Raw genomic sequence first — 16,764 nt, 5'->3', positions numbered from 1 at the left:
CCACTTACATAAAACATCCAAACATCCCCCAGCTTCCATAAAGCTTGGTGGACTGACAGCATGACGTGCCATCACTCAGCCTGTCCGTCCGAATGTCAGCGGTGCGGCGCACGCAAAGACGGATGAAGCTTTTTCCAGGGACGCGTCTTGGCCCGGGAGAGGCCATTAAACATCCTGGAACTGGACACGCATGCCAGGCGTCACTTTGAGGGATTCTTCCACTCGATGAAGTTTGACATCTTCATAAAAAAGAAATATGTGGAGAGGTTGATGTTAAAGGCGTATTAAGGAAGAACTGTTTGTTTTGCTCGAGTGCGCCCCCTAAAGGAGTCCGCCGGCACTGACTTAGAATGCAAATAAACATAAACCACTGACATTTGGGTGGTGTTTGGCCCCTCCCACGATGCACAGCTGCCTTCTGGTATGCAGACAGCTGTCCTGTATGACTCTACACATGCGCACGCCCGTGCACGTGCACCAGCAGGACATTTAAAGTTTAAAGGTCCAAAGAGGACAGCTGGTTGCCAGGGAGCTCACTTTCACTACGGTCTGAAGAAACGCGGACCCAGGGAGCACCTTCTCCTCGCTCAGACGTCGCTTCTTCAAGACCGGGAACCCTCCGCAGGACCCTCACTCGCCGCCATGGGGGCCTTCATCGCTAAGATGCTGCTGCCCACCGTCAGCAGCGTGGTCTTCCTGCCCGCCGCCAGCGTGGCCGCCAAGCGAGGCTTCCACATGGAGGCCATGGTCTACTTCTTCACCATGTTCTTCACTGCCGTGAGTGCACCACGCCTTCAAGCTCTTCGCAATGTTGGCTAACTCTGTGTGTGTGCGTGCGTGTGTGCGTGTGTGTGTGTGTAGATCTACCACGCCTGCGATGGACCCGGCCTCACCATCCTGTGCTTCATGAAGTACGACATCCTGGAGTATTTCAGCGTTTATGGCACCGCTCTCTCCATGTGGGTCACCCTGATTGGTGAGTTCACGTGCACGTGTATGTGTGGACATTAGAGCTGTGCCACTCATTCACCAAGACTCGTGGGTACTCGTCCACGTTGACTCGTTCACCCCCGCTATGAAATTGAAAAAGGAAAGCGGGTAACATGTCGTTAATTGTAACTTTTAATCCAAATGCATTTGTATCAATGACTCACACGTCCTCGACGAAAACTCAAGTATCACTGACTCACAGGTGCTCGATGAAGACTCGAGTATCACTGACTTACATTTGCACAAAAAAGACTCAAGTTCCACTGACTCACGGGCACTCTAAAAAGACTCAAGTTTCACTGACTCGCAGGTGCTCGACAAAGACTCAAGTTTCATGACTCACAGGTGCCTTCGACAAAGACTCGAGTTTCACTTCTTCATGAGTGCTCAACAAAGACTTGAGTTTCACTGACTCACAGACACTCAACAAAGACTAGAGTTTCCCTCACTCAGGTGTAGTCAATGAAACTTGAGTCTTTGTGGAGCACTCGTGAGTTATTGAAATTTGAGTTTTCATCAAGCACACGTGAGTAAGTGAAACTTGAGTCTTCATCAAGTACTTCGAGTGCCTGTGAGTCAGTGAAACTCAAGTCTTAGTCAGTACAACAAAGACTCGAGTATCACTGACTTACAGGAGCTTGACAAACACTCGGGTTCCACTGAGTCACGAGTACTTGATGAAGACTCAAGTGTCATTGTCTCACAGTGAAACTCGAGACTTTGTTGTTCTGACAAAGACTCGAGTTTCACTGAATTACAGGTGCTCAAAGAAGACTCAACACTCGGGTTTCACTGAGTCATGGGTACTTGACGACAAGGTACTTGACTACAACAAATACTCCAGTTTCACACTGACTCATTGATGCTCGAAGAAGACTCGAGTTTCACTGACTCATGGTTTTTGGGTCACGTAGTACGATTCCAAATCAAAGTCTTTCAGGTCCTGTGAACAGGCCGCACCAGACCAGGTCCAAAGCCTGTGCAGGCCCGCCACCATCTCGTGTTCTGTCATGTTTTGTTGTGCCGTGTTCTAAGTTCCACGCGGGCGGGTGTGTTGCAGCTCTAGCAGACTTTGACGAGCCGCAGCGTTCCACCATGACCATGTTTGGAGTCCTCACCATCAGCGTCAGGATCTACCAGGACCGCTGGGGCTACGGGGTCTACTCGGGTCCGATCGGCTCGGCCGTCTTCATCATCACCGTCAAATGGGTGGGTGTCGCTAAGAGAGCAGAACCACGGCTTCCTGTTATTCTCCTTTGATTGACATCTACGTGTCCTCACCTGCAGCTCCAGAAGATGAAGGAGCTGAGGGCGGTCTACCCCGACAAGCGGGTCTACACTCAGCAGGTGGGTCCGGGATGCTGTTTCGGTGCCCTGGCCCTCATGCTGCGCTTCTACTTTGAGGTGACGCCATTTACGGCAGGGCGGCCATCTTGACAGCCCCACTGTGTGCGTGACCTGTGTGTGGGTGTGTCCTCGGCAGGAGTGGGACTACGCCTACGTGCACAGCTTCTACCACCTGTCCCTGGCCGTGTCCTTGGTCCTGCTGCTGCCCAAGAAGAACCGCTACGCCGGGACGGGACGGAACGCCGCCAAGCTCAGCTGCTGGACCCTCTGCTGCTGCGTATGTGACTCCGCCCACTCAGTATGGGTGGCGCTCGCTCACTCACTTATCAGTACGTACGTGTCTCCCCCCCAAACAGAGCTTGTCCCCAGGATCGTCCAAGGAGAAGACAAAGAAGGCGGAGAAGAAGCCATCCCGCTCTGTTTGGACCCCCACTCTGCCCCTGCTCTCCCCCCCACCCTCCACACCTGTCAAAGGCACCAGCATCAGCAAGCTGAAGGAGATGAACGGCTGGAAGTGACACTTGAGTGGCCGGCCAGAAGGCAGCCATCTTTCTTTTCAGCTGCTAGAACATTTAAGGTCGGCCCGAGCAGCAGGTGAAGACCAGGGGCGGAACCCATAAATGGCGGATCAGAACACACACAGCGGCGCCAGTAAAAGTGACTGGCGAAGCAGCGAGGGGAACCAACATGTCCAAAATGTATAAATTGTCTGAAATGAAATGTTCCCCCCGGGAAGCGGACCGCCCGTCTGTCTGTTCGGACTTCCTCCCGGGGAAAGGAAGCAGGCGGTCCAGTCTGCGTGCAGCATGCACGTCGCTGCCAAGACAGCAGACACCAGACTGAAAGCTCTTGATGAGTTCTGGAGGGCGACCCACTTGTCTGCCTGGCCCGGTTTGACACTCTGGATCTTCCCCCGCGCTCGTTTTTCATCACTCTGTCATTTGTCAAGTGAAAATGAAACGTCAAATATGTGTTTTTTTAAACACACCTTCAGGGAGCGCTTTGGAATTTTTACACCAGAACCCACCGAGGCCCGCTCCGGTCTGGCCTCGCTAATCCAAACCCGCCGCGTGCACGTCACCTGCCCCGTACACGACATGAACACCACAGACAAAACACGCCGCTGCCTAAACGCAAATGAGACCTGGGAATGTTTTGAGCTGAGGCCAAGCCGCCAGCTCCCGTGCACCGGAGACGAGTGTTATTGTCTGGGCCGGGCTGGGCCGCACCGCCGCTTCTGACAGGACCGTAACTCGAGCCTTTTACTGCGCAAGTGTGAAACCCTTCTCAGCTCCTATAGCAGCACTGAGGCCCCACACTGAGACCTCAATCTAACATTCAAAAATAAAGAAGACAATCCTGTACAAGTGGCATTCTTACGCTATTTCCAGACGTGCACACGAGCACACGGACTCATGGGTGCTTGAAGAACACACTCTAGTTTCGGCTGCTCGGCTCCCGTGAGTCAGTGAAACTCAAGTGTTCGTTGAGCACCCTTCAGTCAATAAAATTCAATGAGCATCCATGAGTCAGTGGAAGTCTTTGTCAACTACCCCTGACTCAGTGAAACTCGAGTCTTAGTTGAGCACTCTTGAGTCAGAGGAACTTAAGTCTTGTTCTAGTATTTGTGAGTCAGTGAAACTCGAGTCTTTTTCAGTACAACAAAGTTTCACTGACTCATGGGTACTTGACCCAAGACTGGAAATTTATTGACTCACTCTGAAACTCGAGTCTTGGTTGAGCACTCTTGAGGCAATGAAACTCATGTCTTCGTCAAGTACAACAAAGACTTGAGTTTCACTGACTTGTAGGCGCTCAAAGAAAATTTGAGTTTCACAGACTCACGGGTGCTTGAAGAAGACTCGAGTTTCACCAACTCATGGGTGCTCGAGTCTTTGTCAAGTATAACAAAGACTTGAGTTTCACTGACTCATGGTAGCCAAGCAACCGTGTCAACGAAACTCGAGTCTTTGTCGAGTACCCATGTACCCACCTGTCGAGTCCTTTTGAGTCTTCGCCAGAACAACAAAGACTCAAGATTAACTGACTTACAGCTGCTCAAGGAAGACTCAAGTTTCACTGACTCATGGGTACTTGACCGAAGACTGGAATTTTATTGACTCACTTTGAAACTCGAGTCTTGGTTGAGCAGTCTTGAGTCAGTGAAACTCAAGTCTTCGTCAAGTACAGCAAAGACTTGAGTTTCACTCACTTACAGGTGCTCAAAGAACACTCAAGTTTCATCAATTCATGGGTGCTCGAGTCTTCACAAACCCGAGTCTTCGTCGAGTAGCCATGTACCCACCCGTCGAGTCCTTGTGAGTCTTCGTCAGTAAATCAAAGACTCGAAATTAACTGACTTACAGCTGCTCAAAGAAGACTCAAGTTTCACTGACTCATGGGTGCTCAGAGAGGCTTTGAGTTTTACTGACTCATGGGTGCTCAACAAACACTCGGGTTGCACAGAGTGATGGGTACTTGATTAGACTCGGGTTTTATTGACTCACAGTAAAACTCGAGTCTTTGTCGAACACTCCTGAGCCAGTGAAACTCAAGTCTTTGTCAAGTACAGCAAAGACTCAGAGGTTTCACTGACTTGAAGATTTGAGCTTCACCCGCTCATGGGAGCTGAGTAACCGTGAGTCAATGAAACTTGAGTCTTTGTCAAGTACCCATGACTATGAAACCCGAATCCTAGTTGAGCCCCCACGAGTCAGTGAAACTCGAGTCTTTGGCGTTTTTACACCAGACCCTCATAGAACATCATATCCCCAAGCATGCTGCAAGGCAAGGGGTCCCCATCCAACGGGCGAATGTCAAAATGTGACGTTGTTGACCCTGGAGCGGATCATTTCTATTATTTCAGCACAAAAGGCTCTCCCCCAATGGCTCACGCACGCTACTAACGAGAGCACACACTGAGTGCGGTATGCTAGCTATGTTTACGTTGGACTTTCTCTGCGGAGACAACAGCCGTGCCATCAACTGCTACAACCACAGCTGCTAGCTCAGCTGCCCTTCATGCCAGTCGCTGCCCAAGTCCATCCAGCTCGTGTGGTTCCGCTGACAGTGAGGTCCGCTTCAAGTCCATTTACAGTTTTCCCCTTGAGAAAGTCAAAGTGCAGATCTTCTTCTCCTTTGGGCTTTTCCCTTCAGGGGTCGCCACAGCGAATCAATTGCCTCCATCTAAGCCTGTCTTCTGCATCCTCTTCTCCCACACCAACTACCTTCATGTCCTCTTTCACTTCATCCATAAACCTCCTCTTTGGTCTTCCTCTAGGCCTCCTGCCTGGCAGTTCCAAACTCAGCATCCATCTACCTATATATTCCCTATCTCTCCTCTGGACATGTCCAAACCATCTCAGTCTGGCCTCTCTGACTTTATCTCCAAAACCTCTAACATGTGCTGTCCTATGATGTACTCATTCCTGATCCTATCCTTCCTGGTCACTCCCAGAGAGAACCTCAGCATCTTCATCTCTTCTACCTCCAGCTCTGTCTCCTGTCTTTTCCTCATGGACACTGTCTCTAGACCAAACAACACCACAGTTTTGTACACCTTTCCTTTCATTTTAGCTGAAACTCTTCTATCACACATCACACCTGACACTTTTCTCCACCCGTACCATCCTGCCTGTACACGCTTTTTCACCTCTTTTCCACACTCTCCATTGCTCTGGACTGTTGATCCTAAGTACTTCAAATCCTCCACCTTCTTGATCTCTTCTCCCTGTAAGCTCACTCTTCCACTTGCGTCCCTCTCATTCACACACATGTACTCTGTCTTACTGCGGCTAACCTTCATTCCTCTCCTTTCCAGGGCAAACCTTCACCTCTCTAGCTTCTCCTCCACCTGTTCCCTGCTCTCACTGCAGATCACAATGTCATCTGCAAACATCATAGTCCATGGAGATTCCCGTCTAACCTCGTCTGTCAGTCTGTCCATCAGCATAGCGAACAAGAAGGGGCTCAGAGCTGATCCCTGATGCAGTCCCACCTCCACCTTGAACTCCTCTGTCACACCTACAGCACACCTCACCACTGTCTTCCAGTCCTCATACATGTCCTGCACCGCTCTAACATACTTCTCTGCCACTCCAGACTTCCTCATACAATAGCACAGTTTCTCTCTGGGCACCCTGTCATAAGCTTTCTCCACATCTACAAAAACACAATGCAGCTCCGTCTGGCCTTTTCTGTACTTCTCTATCAACATCCTCACAGCAAATACTGCCTCTGTAGTACTCTTTTTTGGCATGAAACCATACTGCTGCTCACAAATGCTCACTTGTGCCCTTAGTCTAGCTTCAACTACTCTTTCCCATAACTTCATTGTATGGCTCATCAGCTTATTCCTCTGGAGTTGCCACAGCTCTGCACATCTCCCTTGTTCTTCAAAATGGGCACCAGCACACTTCTTCTCCATTCCTCAGGCATCTTTTCATGATCTAAGATCCTGTTGAACAACCCAGTCAGGAACTCTACTGCCACCTCTCCTAGACACTTCCAAACCTCTACAGGTGTATCATCAGGACCGACGGCCTTTCCACTCTTCATCCTCTTCAATGCCCTCCTCACTTCATCCCGACTAATCTTTGCTACTTCCTGGTTCACAAAAGTCACCTCTTCTAGTCTTTGTTCTCTCTCATTTTCCACGTTCATCAGCACTTCAAAGTATTCTTTCCATCTTCCATCACACTACTGGCACTTGTCAATAGACTTCCATCCCTGTCCTTAATCACCCTAACCTGCTGCACGTCCTTCCCATCTCTGTCTCTCTGTCTTGCCAACCTGTATAGATCAGTCTCTCCCTCCTTACTATCCAACCTAGCATACAAGTCATCATAAGCGCCTTGTTTGGCCTTTGCTACCTCTACTTTCACCTTACGCTGCATCTCCCTGTACTCCTGTCTACTCTCCTCAGTCCTCTCAGTGTCCCACTTCTTCTTAGCTAACCTCTTTCTCTGTATACACTCCTGTACCTCCTCATTCCACCACCAAGTCCCCTTGTCTACTTTCCTTCCAGATGCCACACCAAGTATACAGGAATTAATTTTCAGCGTTTGTTCATGGTACGTGGAAATATACAGGTGGTTGGACGTGTGCAGTGCCGTCGTGCATATTTTTAATGATGGCGTGTATTCCTTCGACTTTTTAGCCTCAGCTGCCACCTGTTGACCAAACACGGAACATCATCCTACGGTGGCCAACAGTGGAAAACCCTCCAAACTCAGGAAATGATCTTCGTCTGGAATAGATCAAATAAAAAGATCAAACAAATTTAAGCTCAGAGTGTAAAGGTGTGGGGCTCAAACACAAATAAAGAAGCTCCATTATTCCTTTGCTTTTATTCTCTGTTTTAGCTCGCTGCTACTCGCTAGTACTGATCATTAGCAGCAACATATTTAAACTTGAGCACGGCTCAGAAACGTTTCTCCCCTCATAGCGTTGATGGAGTTAACACTGGACGTACTAAGCATTTCATTTCATACTTAAATATACTTTAACTTCGATTGTACACAGGGAACGAAGGCTTTTATTTCGTTGCTTGAATCACGTGACCTTCTCATTTCCGCATTTCTGATACGGATCATGAAACAATAATGAGGCGACAAAGACGACTTGGGCTACTTTTCAAATTGAGCCTTTATCATTCTACGGTGATACAAACGATACCGTTTAAAAAATAACGACCCTGACAGTGTGAGTCGCACTGGTGTCGTTTTTTTGTCGAAAAGCCGAACCGGAAATGGAAGACACGCCGGTGGTCAGCTGACTTGAATGTTGACAAGAAGCAGCTCGAAGCAGGAAGCAGCGAATGCTTTCAAAGCTACCCGCAGAGTAATGGTGTGCATTCCTTCTGTGTAAAGTTTTTAAATCACATTTTAGGGTTGTCGTTTCTTCCTCTGGTGACTCGTATGATTTGGCGTTCAGCCGTCGAAGAAGCCTTGAATGAAAGTGGTCCACGTGAGAGGTGAACACCGGGGAACGTCGTCATGGACGCTCACAACGAGCGCAGGAGGCTGCTGGACGCAGAAGAAGGAGATGATGATCCCACCGGACTCACAACCGAGCAGGACGCTTATCTCAGGTGACTGACGTGAAAACGCACACGATAAATGTGTGTGTGTGTGTGGGGGGGGGGAACTGGCCATTTAGAAATAGCTGTAGTCGAACAACATGGCCGCTGTGATCGTCACGTGTGGCCAAGGCCCGCAGAATCAAGAATCAAAGTTGCTTCACGTCGACCTTCTTCTCTGTTCCTCTGCAGCAAAGTGAAGAACAGGAAGTTGTACCTGGCCACCTTCGTGTCGGTGCTGGGTCCCATGAGCTTTGGCTTTGTGCTGGGCTACAGCTCGCCCGTCATCCCAGAACTCAGCAGCAGCTCGGACCCTCGGCTGCGGCTGGGCGAGGCGCAGGCCTCCTGGTTCGGAGTACGTGGGCATTGTGTCGTCTGGTTGCTTCTCTTTAAAAAAGGCTCATGTTCCCGCCTCTGTGTTGCAGTCTGTGGTGACCTTGGGAGCGGCGGCAGGGGGCCTGCTGGGCGGCTGGATGGTGGAGAAGGCGGGCAGGAAGCTCACCATCATGTTCTGCTCACTGCCCTTTGTCTTCGGCTTCACCGCCATCATCGCCGCGCAGAACGTGTGGATGTTGTATGTCGGAAGGATGCTGACTGGCCTCGCCAGCGGCGTCACCTCGCTCGTCGTGCCGGTGAGTCGCCCTGGCTTCCTGTCACGTGACCTAGGCGCACGAATAACACGTGTGTTTTTGCGTTTAGCTGTACATTGCGGAGATGGCCCACGAGCGCGTGCGAGGGACGCTGGGCTCGTGCGTGCAGCTCATGGTGGTGATGGGCATCATGGGAGTCTACCTGGCTGGTACGTTGGCTGCTGATCAATAATCAGTCAATGGAAGCCTTCAATACACACTCACGGGTGCCTTTACCTTGCAACCCGCTGGGGGACAACAAGGCCACTCCCAAAAAGTACTATAAAAACATAACACTACTTTTTTGCCCAAACCTATCAATCACCCTCTGCCTTCATCAAAAATACTGAATAATTAAAGATTGTATTATTTTAACCCATTAGAAATGCCCGTTTTGTTAGATGTTGCTGTTTTTATTTAGAAAATTCCACATCAAATGAGTCATTTCCCGGATAATAAATATTAAGAGGCCTCGTGTGTTTAATACTTTACATCAGGACATGTAACTTCAATCTGAGCGACATTTGTGGGTCACTTCTAACTGGAAAAGCACTGAGAGCGGTGTGGTTCCCCCAAATTGTGATTCACACCATAAATATTAGTCCTACATTTATTTTGTCTACATATTTAGATTCATTGACCATGAAAACATACCATGGATGGGTTTGAATGACTTAAAAAATGCTAACATTAACATGACAACACCTGATAACACAAATGTTTGGAAAGGATTAATATAATTGTCAGCATTACTAACATGGTAACACCTACCATAATAGTGTCTATCTCTGAAAATGGCTAAAAAGGTCTAGCATGATAGTGCTGAGTATTCATATAAGTGTCTACCCATGAAAATGGCTACAAATTATACTATGCTAATATTAGCATGCTAGCAATACTAACATGCTAACACCTAGCATGATAATGGTGTTTATATGTCTACCCAGGAAAATAACAAAAAATGTTAGTATGCTAATGTTAGCATGTTAATGTTTGCATGAAAGTGCTAAGTGCTCATAACTCTCAACCATGAAAACGACTGAAAATGCTACTACACTAATTTTAGCATGCTAGCAATTCTAACATACTAACATTATAATGCTAAGTCCTCGTATGATAGTGGTAACTGTTTATATATGTGTCTGCCCATAAAAATCGCAAAAAATGTTCGTATGCTAATGTTATGTTAACACCTAGCATGATAGTGCTCAGTGTTCAAATAATTGTCTACCCATGAAAACAGCTAAAAATGCTACTATTCTAATTAGCATCCTACCAATGCTAACACACTATCGTTAGCATTCTAATACCTAGCATGACAGTTGTGTTTATACATGTCTACAGTACCTATGAAAATAGCAAAAAATGCTAGTATGCTAACATTAGCATGCTAGCAATGCTAATGTTTGCATACTAACACCTAACATGATAGCTCAATGTACCTGGAGTTATATGCACAATTGAAAATGGTCCTATCTCGCAATGTTAAAAAATCCTTGAAAAAAAATTCCTGGATCCAGGCGGTGATCTGGATCACCCCCAAAATGTAATCAGTTGTTCCATATCCCACTTCCGACAATCCCTGAAAATTTCATCCAGATCAATTCAAAACTTTTAAAGTTATTTTCTCCACAGATAAACGTCGGCGCAAAGTGGGGGATGTCCTGCTTTCATACCTGACACCTTTCTCCCCTTCTGCAGGTCTCTTCGTGGGTTGGCGCTGGCTGGCAGTCTGCAGCTCCGTCCCACCCACGCTGCTGATGGTGTGCATGTGCTTCATGCCTGAGACGCCTAGGTTCCTGCTGTCTCGGGGCAAGAGGCGCGAGGCCGAGGAGGCCCTGCGCTTCCTGCGGGGACCGGACGCCCCCGTGGAATGGGAGTGCGCTCGTATCGAGGATGCGTGCGACGAGCAGGCGAGTTGAGCTCCGAGCAGCGTGTCGGTGCTGGAATACTGATGCGTGGTCTCGGTTCCTCCGGCAGGGGTCCAGTTTCCAAGCGTCGGACCTGAAGGATCCCGGCGTGTACAAGCCGCTGGCGATCGGCATCATGCTGATGGCATTCCAGCAGATGACGGGGATCAACGCCATCATGTTCTACGCGGAGAACATCTTCGAGCAGGCGCATTTCAAGGTCGGGCGTCGTGTTCCGCCTTCGGCACGAGTGCTCACATGACTGAGAATGTTGTCATGCCGCTTCAGGAGAGCGACCTTGCCTCGGTCATCGTGGGCCTGATTCAGGTGGTCTTCACGGGCGTGGCGGCGCTGGTCATGGACAGGGCCGGAAGAAAAGTCCTCCTCGTGATCTCAGGTAGCTTCAGACGACCTTGCGCGTCTTCCACGTCTTCCTCTGTGTTTGATGTGATTCTCAAGGCGTCGCCATGGCGATCAGCACCGCAGCCTTCGGGGTTTACTTCTACCTGATGTACAGACTCCACGCCGACCTATCCTGGTTGGCCCTCGCCAGCATATCAGTCTTCATCACAGGTGAGCTGGGTCCACGGAGGATCCGCATGCGGCCGATCCCTGACGACCGTGTCTGTGTCCAGGGTTCGCTGTGGGCTGGGGTCCCATCCCGTGGTTGGTCATGTCGGAGATCTTCCCCGTCAAAGCGAGAGGCTTTGCGAGTGCCGCGTGCGTGCTCACCAACTGGGGCATGGCCTTCGTCGTCACAAAGAGCTTCCAGGACATGATGGTGAGCTGTCGGCGCCAACCCGACGTATGGTATGTGCATGACTGACATCTGCCTGCGTCTCTTCCAGACCCTCCTCACCAGCGCCGGAACCTTCTGGCTGTTCTCCTCAATGTGTGTCCTCAACGTTATCTTCACCGCCGCCTTTGTCCCAGAAACCAAAGGCAGGACGTTGGAGCAGATCGAGGCCTCGTTCAGGGGAACGTCACGCACGTGATTCACGCTCCAGCATCATAACCGCTGCTCATCTTTTCATTTAAGGAATCTGTGAGCGTAAAGTTCTCGACACCTCCTCAGAATGTACGGGTGCTGCTGGGGGTCACATGGTGTTAATGTTGGAGAGAAATAAGCTCATTTAAAAAAAAGTCAACTTTTTTTGTTTGAAATATACACAGTCAAAGGAAAAGTACACTTTTTTTTTAAATTTTGCCCATAAAAACAGCTTTTAAAAAAGGCAACTAATTAATGCACATAATGGGACACATCTATTCCACCTAGAAAGGCCGCTATTAAAACACCTAGAAAAACCTCCAGCAAGGTTTTATTATTTTCTATCCATGCTGTGGGCATGTAGTAACAGGCACATTTATGATAACATAACAGTTTTAAGCATTAGCGGAACTTCTTTCCTGGGCGCATTTCACATAGCTGCTAGCCCCTAGCCGGTGTGGTGGTTTCACTACGCCAGTAACGTAGTTCTGTAAGACGTAACAATAATATAATAACCACTCGTTTATCGCATTTGGCATTCTAATTATGGGTTTTAACGTTATAAGAGCCCAGTAGAGATGAAATGACATCACCGATCGTATATTTTACACTAATTGTTCTTTATTGACGTCACTTTGCTCAGGCTACGGGATCACTCCAGGGACATAACAGACGGCCACCGCTAGCATAGCTTAGCAAGCTAACTAGTTTGCCTCTCCAATTGATTTATTCCAAACCTTATGAAAGCGTTTCAAACGGAGTGGGGAAGGAGGATAAAGAAGTTAAAAACACACCACTTCTAGACGGAATGACAGAACCTTTTTTACCACTCGATTTCAGCTGTCCTCATATCTTAAGAACGCACCCGTAAGGATTATGGATGAGTAAAATTTAAAAAAAAACGTGCACTGTTGCTTTTTTTGTTTACCTCAGGTGGCTTTCCTTGAGTGAGCAGGATTGCAGTGGCAAAACTGTTAGTTGTGGGTCGAATTATGAAGGAAACAACCCAAAATGTGCTGGAAGATCTTCACAATCCTCATTCCTGCTGGCAAAGTGAGACGTTTAGTTTAGCGGTACAGTTTACACAGATTGCTCAGTTAGCCAATTTTGTTTTTATCATTTTTTTCTTGGAAGAATCATACATTTGTCTGACTGTGACCTCTTTCAAAACACACTATCAATTGTAAAATAAAATGTACTGTACAATGGCGTAAGGTTTTCTCTCCACATGAAACGATTGAATAAGTGGAATAAAGAGATAAAAGTCACGTTTTTTATTATAAACTATAGAAACATTTATATTGAGGCACACATTCCTGTCCGAGGGCCAAAAAACAAAACAACTCTATTCAAACTGCAGAAAATAGCGTTAGTCTCTTTTTAAATTTTGTGCGTCCACCATGACGTCAGTTAGGTTTTCAAAGTAAATTACAAAGGCGGGTTGGCGTAGCAAATGTAATAGATTTACGAGATGAATTTTAATAAACATCATTTAGTTGTACAATTATTTCATATAACATACGGAAGACATTTTTTTAATTTTCGTATTCGGAGTTTGGCGCGGAACGTCGGGTCGTGGTTTATTCTGAAAGAAATGCGAGCCGACAGCTAAACTAACCTACACACTTCCCGTTGTGCTCGGTGTCACCTCGTCTGTCGTCCGGGTGGTTGGGGGCGATGCTGCTATCGCTGCAGAGATGGAGTTGAAACCTCAAAACACTCAACTAGCAGCAGGAGTTTGAGACAAAGGAGACACCCAACGGATAATTGCAGGGTTCTCGTCTTAAAAAAAGAGTGAAGGAAGTTTAAAGATGAAGTTGCTGAAGCCGAGCTGGGTGAGCCACAACGGTAAGCTTGTGCAGGAATCTCTTGGACCAAGTTGGGCTTTTGTTGTCAGCGGGGGCTCCAGTGAGGCGATGGTGGCTGCCGTCGTTGTAGTCGTCGACACTTGTGGACGCCTCCTCGGCCGCTTGGCTGTATCACCGGAGACGACTTGAATTCAGCCAGAGGGCCGACAGACTGTTGCGGTCTGGTCTTTTAAACGTGCCCGCGCGGTTTGCCAACCGTAAGCCCGCTAGCACGTTAGCCGGCTAGCTTGAACGCTGTCACTTTGCAAAGTTAGCCGTTAGCAGGCTAACTGTCTCGGTTGTGTTGGTGTTTGAAGGAGGTGCTTTGGTTAGTCTACCAAGTAGAGAAATAGATTTACAATCCTCAATGTGTCAGTTGAAATGTATTAGAACAGTCTTGACTAATATAGTCGTTTTTTGTCCCACAGGCAAGCCCATCTTCTCTGTCGACATTCACCCAGATGGAACTAAGTTTGCAACCGGCGGCCAAGGTATAACAAATACACACAAACCCACGAATGTAAATCAGTGAAACATCCCCGTGTCCATCAGGGGAGGATTCTGGGAAGGTGATGATATGGAACATGGCGCCTGTCCTCCGCGAGGAAGATGAGAAGAATGAGAATATTCCCAAAATGCTTTGCCAGATGGACAATCATCTAGGTAGTGGAATGTTGAAATGTACTCATCATGGAAAAATCATCATGAAACCAAAGTGTGTGTGTGTGTGTGTGCAGCGTGTGTAAACTGCGTGCGCTGGTCCAACAACGGGCTGTACCTGGCGTCCGGAGGAGACGACAAGCTGGTCATGGTGTGGAAAAGAGCTGCGTACGTACACGGAAACGCATGTGTTGTATTGAGTGAGCGTGTCTTACGTGTATGTGTGGCGCAGGTTCATCGGTCCCAGCACCGTGTTTGGGTCAAGCAGCAAACTGGCCAACGTGGAGCAGTGGCGATGTGTCACCATCCTGAGGAACCACACCGGAGGTAACCGGCCACAAGATTAGGCACACTTTTGCACCCTTTTTTGCACGAGAAGATGTGCTGCACACGCTGTTTGTGTGTGTAGATGTGATGGACGTGGCGTGGTCTCCTCATGACGTGTGGTTGGCCTCCTGCAGCGTGGACAACACCATCGTCATCTGGAACGCTCGCAAATTCCCAGGTAAGAGAATACAGACAAATGGCAGGAAGTGGTGGGGGTCACATGGTGACTTACATATTTGGTGTAGCAACACACACTGCATGTACAGTCAAACTTGTCTGTAGCGGCCACTAGAGGGAGTCTGCAAAAGTGGCCGCTATAGACAGGTTGGCGTCCAGTTTGAATGTTGACCACTAGAGGGGGGAAAAAAGGAAAAATAATAATATAATAATAATGTTGACCAGTAGAGGGCACTGCGAATAAAAGTTGTACAGCACTACTAGGCTTGTTATTATCATGGTTCATGGTTTTAATTCATCCTGAACATGCATATGAGTCAAACAGTAGCACATCACATAGTACAATTCACAATTTTGCATGTCCAAAAAGGAGTAGGAAGAAGCAAAGCTTATTTAATCCTACCCCTCATCAGTTTCACATCAGTTGCAATACATTTATTCACCTCTTGTTCTTCCAAGTGTACTTTGTAGGTCTACATGACAATGTAGTGCAATCATAGCCAAGGTTTTTACTTACTAAAAGGAAGCTAGAGGCTTAATAATAACTGATAGAATATATCCACGACCCACAGAACAAAGCTGTGCTAGTAATGTCTTACGCTTGTTTTTAATATTTTACTTTTTATACGGCAGAGTGTCATTACAGCTTTAGTTCATCAGGAAGTGACGGGAAGTGACGGTGGGCGTCCCGAGCAGGAGAGCTAGGCTCAGTGCTAGTTGTGAGTTTGGAGAGAGTTGGAAAGTGTGTTTATGTTGGCGTGGATGTAAAGTCCTGCAGTGTTCTCCGCTGTTAATAAAGCCATTAAAGTGCATCGGCGACGTGAGTCTCTCCTTCCCCACAACAAGCGGCATTACAGTATTGACCAGTGCACACCAGGAAATAAACGGTGTCATTTCTTACAGGCATTGGCTGGACAGCTATGTCTTGTTGGGGCTTGTTTAACCTTTGCCTTGTGGGCAAGCAGGAAGGAGAGACGATGCTGAGAGATGTGTGTGTGTTCTGAGCTGCTGTCTGGTGGCCGCGTTCAAGAAATAAAGTTGGCAGAAGCAACAGGAGAAGTTTCCTTCTTTGCTTCGGAGCTGAATAACACTGACAAGTTAACAGACTAGTAGCGAACGGAAAAGAAGACGGCTTTGTTTGTGTGGAATACAGAAGATGAGGACTTTGATGGATTTGTGGATGAGGATTGATGAAAAATAACGTGAGTACATTCTAAAATACTTCAGTTAAGTACAACCCAACTCAGTTTTGCTCCCGCTGCCGCATGCATGCTAGCGTATGTTTTTTTTTTTATTGTATTGCTTTATTAACAGCGGTTTATTAGCCTAGTAGTTCTTTACAACTTTTATCCGCAGTCCCACAGTGCCCACTACTGGTCAACATGTAACAGTATAATAATATGTATCTGCAAACACAACAAGCTTCTAATCACAGACATGTTAATATGTGCGTGCACAAAATCAAAATGGCCGCCAACCTGGCTATAACTGCTACCTGCCTATCGCAGCCACTTTTGTCGTTTCCCTTTAGTGGCCGCTATAGACAGGTTTCACTGTAGTTGACATTTCTTCTTGTAAATTTTGTTATCATAATTATGACTTCATTTGCATCATATTATAACTTTTTCCCCAACCTAATTTTCCAAAAATGACAATTTTATTTTGTTTTGTTTGTTTCTCACAATATTAGTGTATCCCATAGGAAACAATACAAATATTAGTGTATCCCATAGGAAACAATAGAAATAGAAATATTAGTGTATCCCATAGGAAACAATGTAAAAAGTTGTACGGGGTGTGGCGGTTTGTC

The 16,764-nt window shown here is 47.4% G+C and overlaps 3 protein-coding genes across 3 annotated transcripts in view; all 3 read left to right on the top strand.

The window, feature by feature from the left end:
* Positions 1 to 215: 215 nt before the first annotated feature.
* mymk (myomaker, myoblast fusion factor) lies at positions 216 to 3,116 on the top strand. The gene is made up of 6 exons (XM_054773564.1): positions 216 to 777; positions 862 to 976; positions 2,051 to 2,199; positions 2,278 to 2,394; positions 2,474 to 2,614; positions 2,694 to 3,116. The coding sequence occupies exons 1-6, from the start codon at positions 424 to 426 to the stop codon at positions 2,853 to 2,855; spliced, it is 1,038 nt and encodes a 345-aa protein (XP_054629539.1). The 5' UTR covers positions 216 to 423; the 3' UTR covers positions 2,856 to 3,116.
* A 4,930-nt stretch (positions 3,117 to 8,046) lies between these two features.
* On the top strand, positions 8,047 to 13,149 carry slc2a8 (solute carrier family 2 member 8). Its single transcript, XM_054773554.1, has 11 exons — positions 8,047 to 8,184; positions 8,272 to 8,428; positions 8,609 to 8,771; positions 8,842 to 9,048; positions 9,116 to 9,215; positions 10,747 to 10,958; positions 11,026 to 11,175; positions 11,244 to 11,352; positions 11,415 to 11,528; positions 11,591 to 11,736; positions 11,804 to 13,149. Exons 2-11 carry the CDS (start codon positions 8,334 to 8,336, stop codon positions 11,948 to 11,950), a joined length of 1,443 nt encoding a protein of 480 aa, XP_054629529.1. The 5' UTR covers positions 8,047 to 8,184; positions 8,272 to 8,333; the 3' UTR covers positions 11,951 to 13,149.
* Positions 13,150 to 13,531: 382 nt separating this feature from the next.
* LOC129179811 (protein HIRA) overlaps positions 13,532 to 16,764 on the top strand; it is a 31,862-nt gene continuing 28,629 nt past the window's right edge. The window contains exons 1-6 of the mRNA XM_054773536.1: positions 13,532 to 13,791; positions 14,219 to 14,281; positions 14,343 to 14,453; positions 14,528 to 14,618; positions 14,683 to 14,777; positions 14,860 to 14,955. Coding sequence (XP_054629511.1) covers positions 13,755 to 13,791; positions 14,219 to 14,281; positions 14,343 to 14,453; positions 14,528 to 14,618; positions 14,683 to 14,777; positions 14,860 to 14,955 — 493 coding nt within the window. The 5' untranslated portion in view covers positions 13,532 to 13,754. The remainder of the gene's footprint in view (positions 13,792 to 14,218; positions 14,282 to 14,342; positions 14,454 to 14,527; positions 14,619 to 14,682; positions 14,778 to 14,859; positions 14,956 to 16,764) is intronic.

The sequence above is a fragment of the Dunckerocampus dactyliophorus genome, chromosome 4 (assembly GCF_027744805.1).
Source record: "Dunckerocampus dactyliophorus isolate RoL2022-P2 chromosome 4, RoL_Ddac_1.1, whole genome shotgun sequence".
Taxonomy (NCBI): domain Eukaryota; kingdom Metazoa; phylum Chordata; class Actinopteri; order Syngnathiformes; family Syngnathidae; genus Dunckerocampus; species Dunckerocampus dactyliophorus.
The sequence above is the reverse complement of the archived record's forward strand: the minus strand, read 5'-3'. Positions and strand labels throughout refer to the sequence as shown.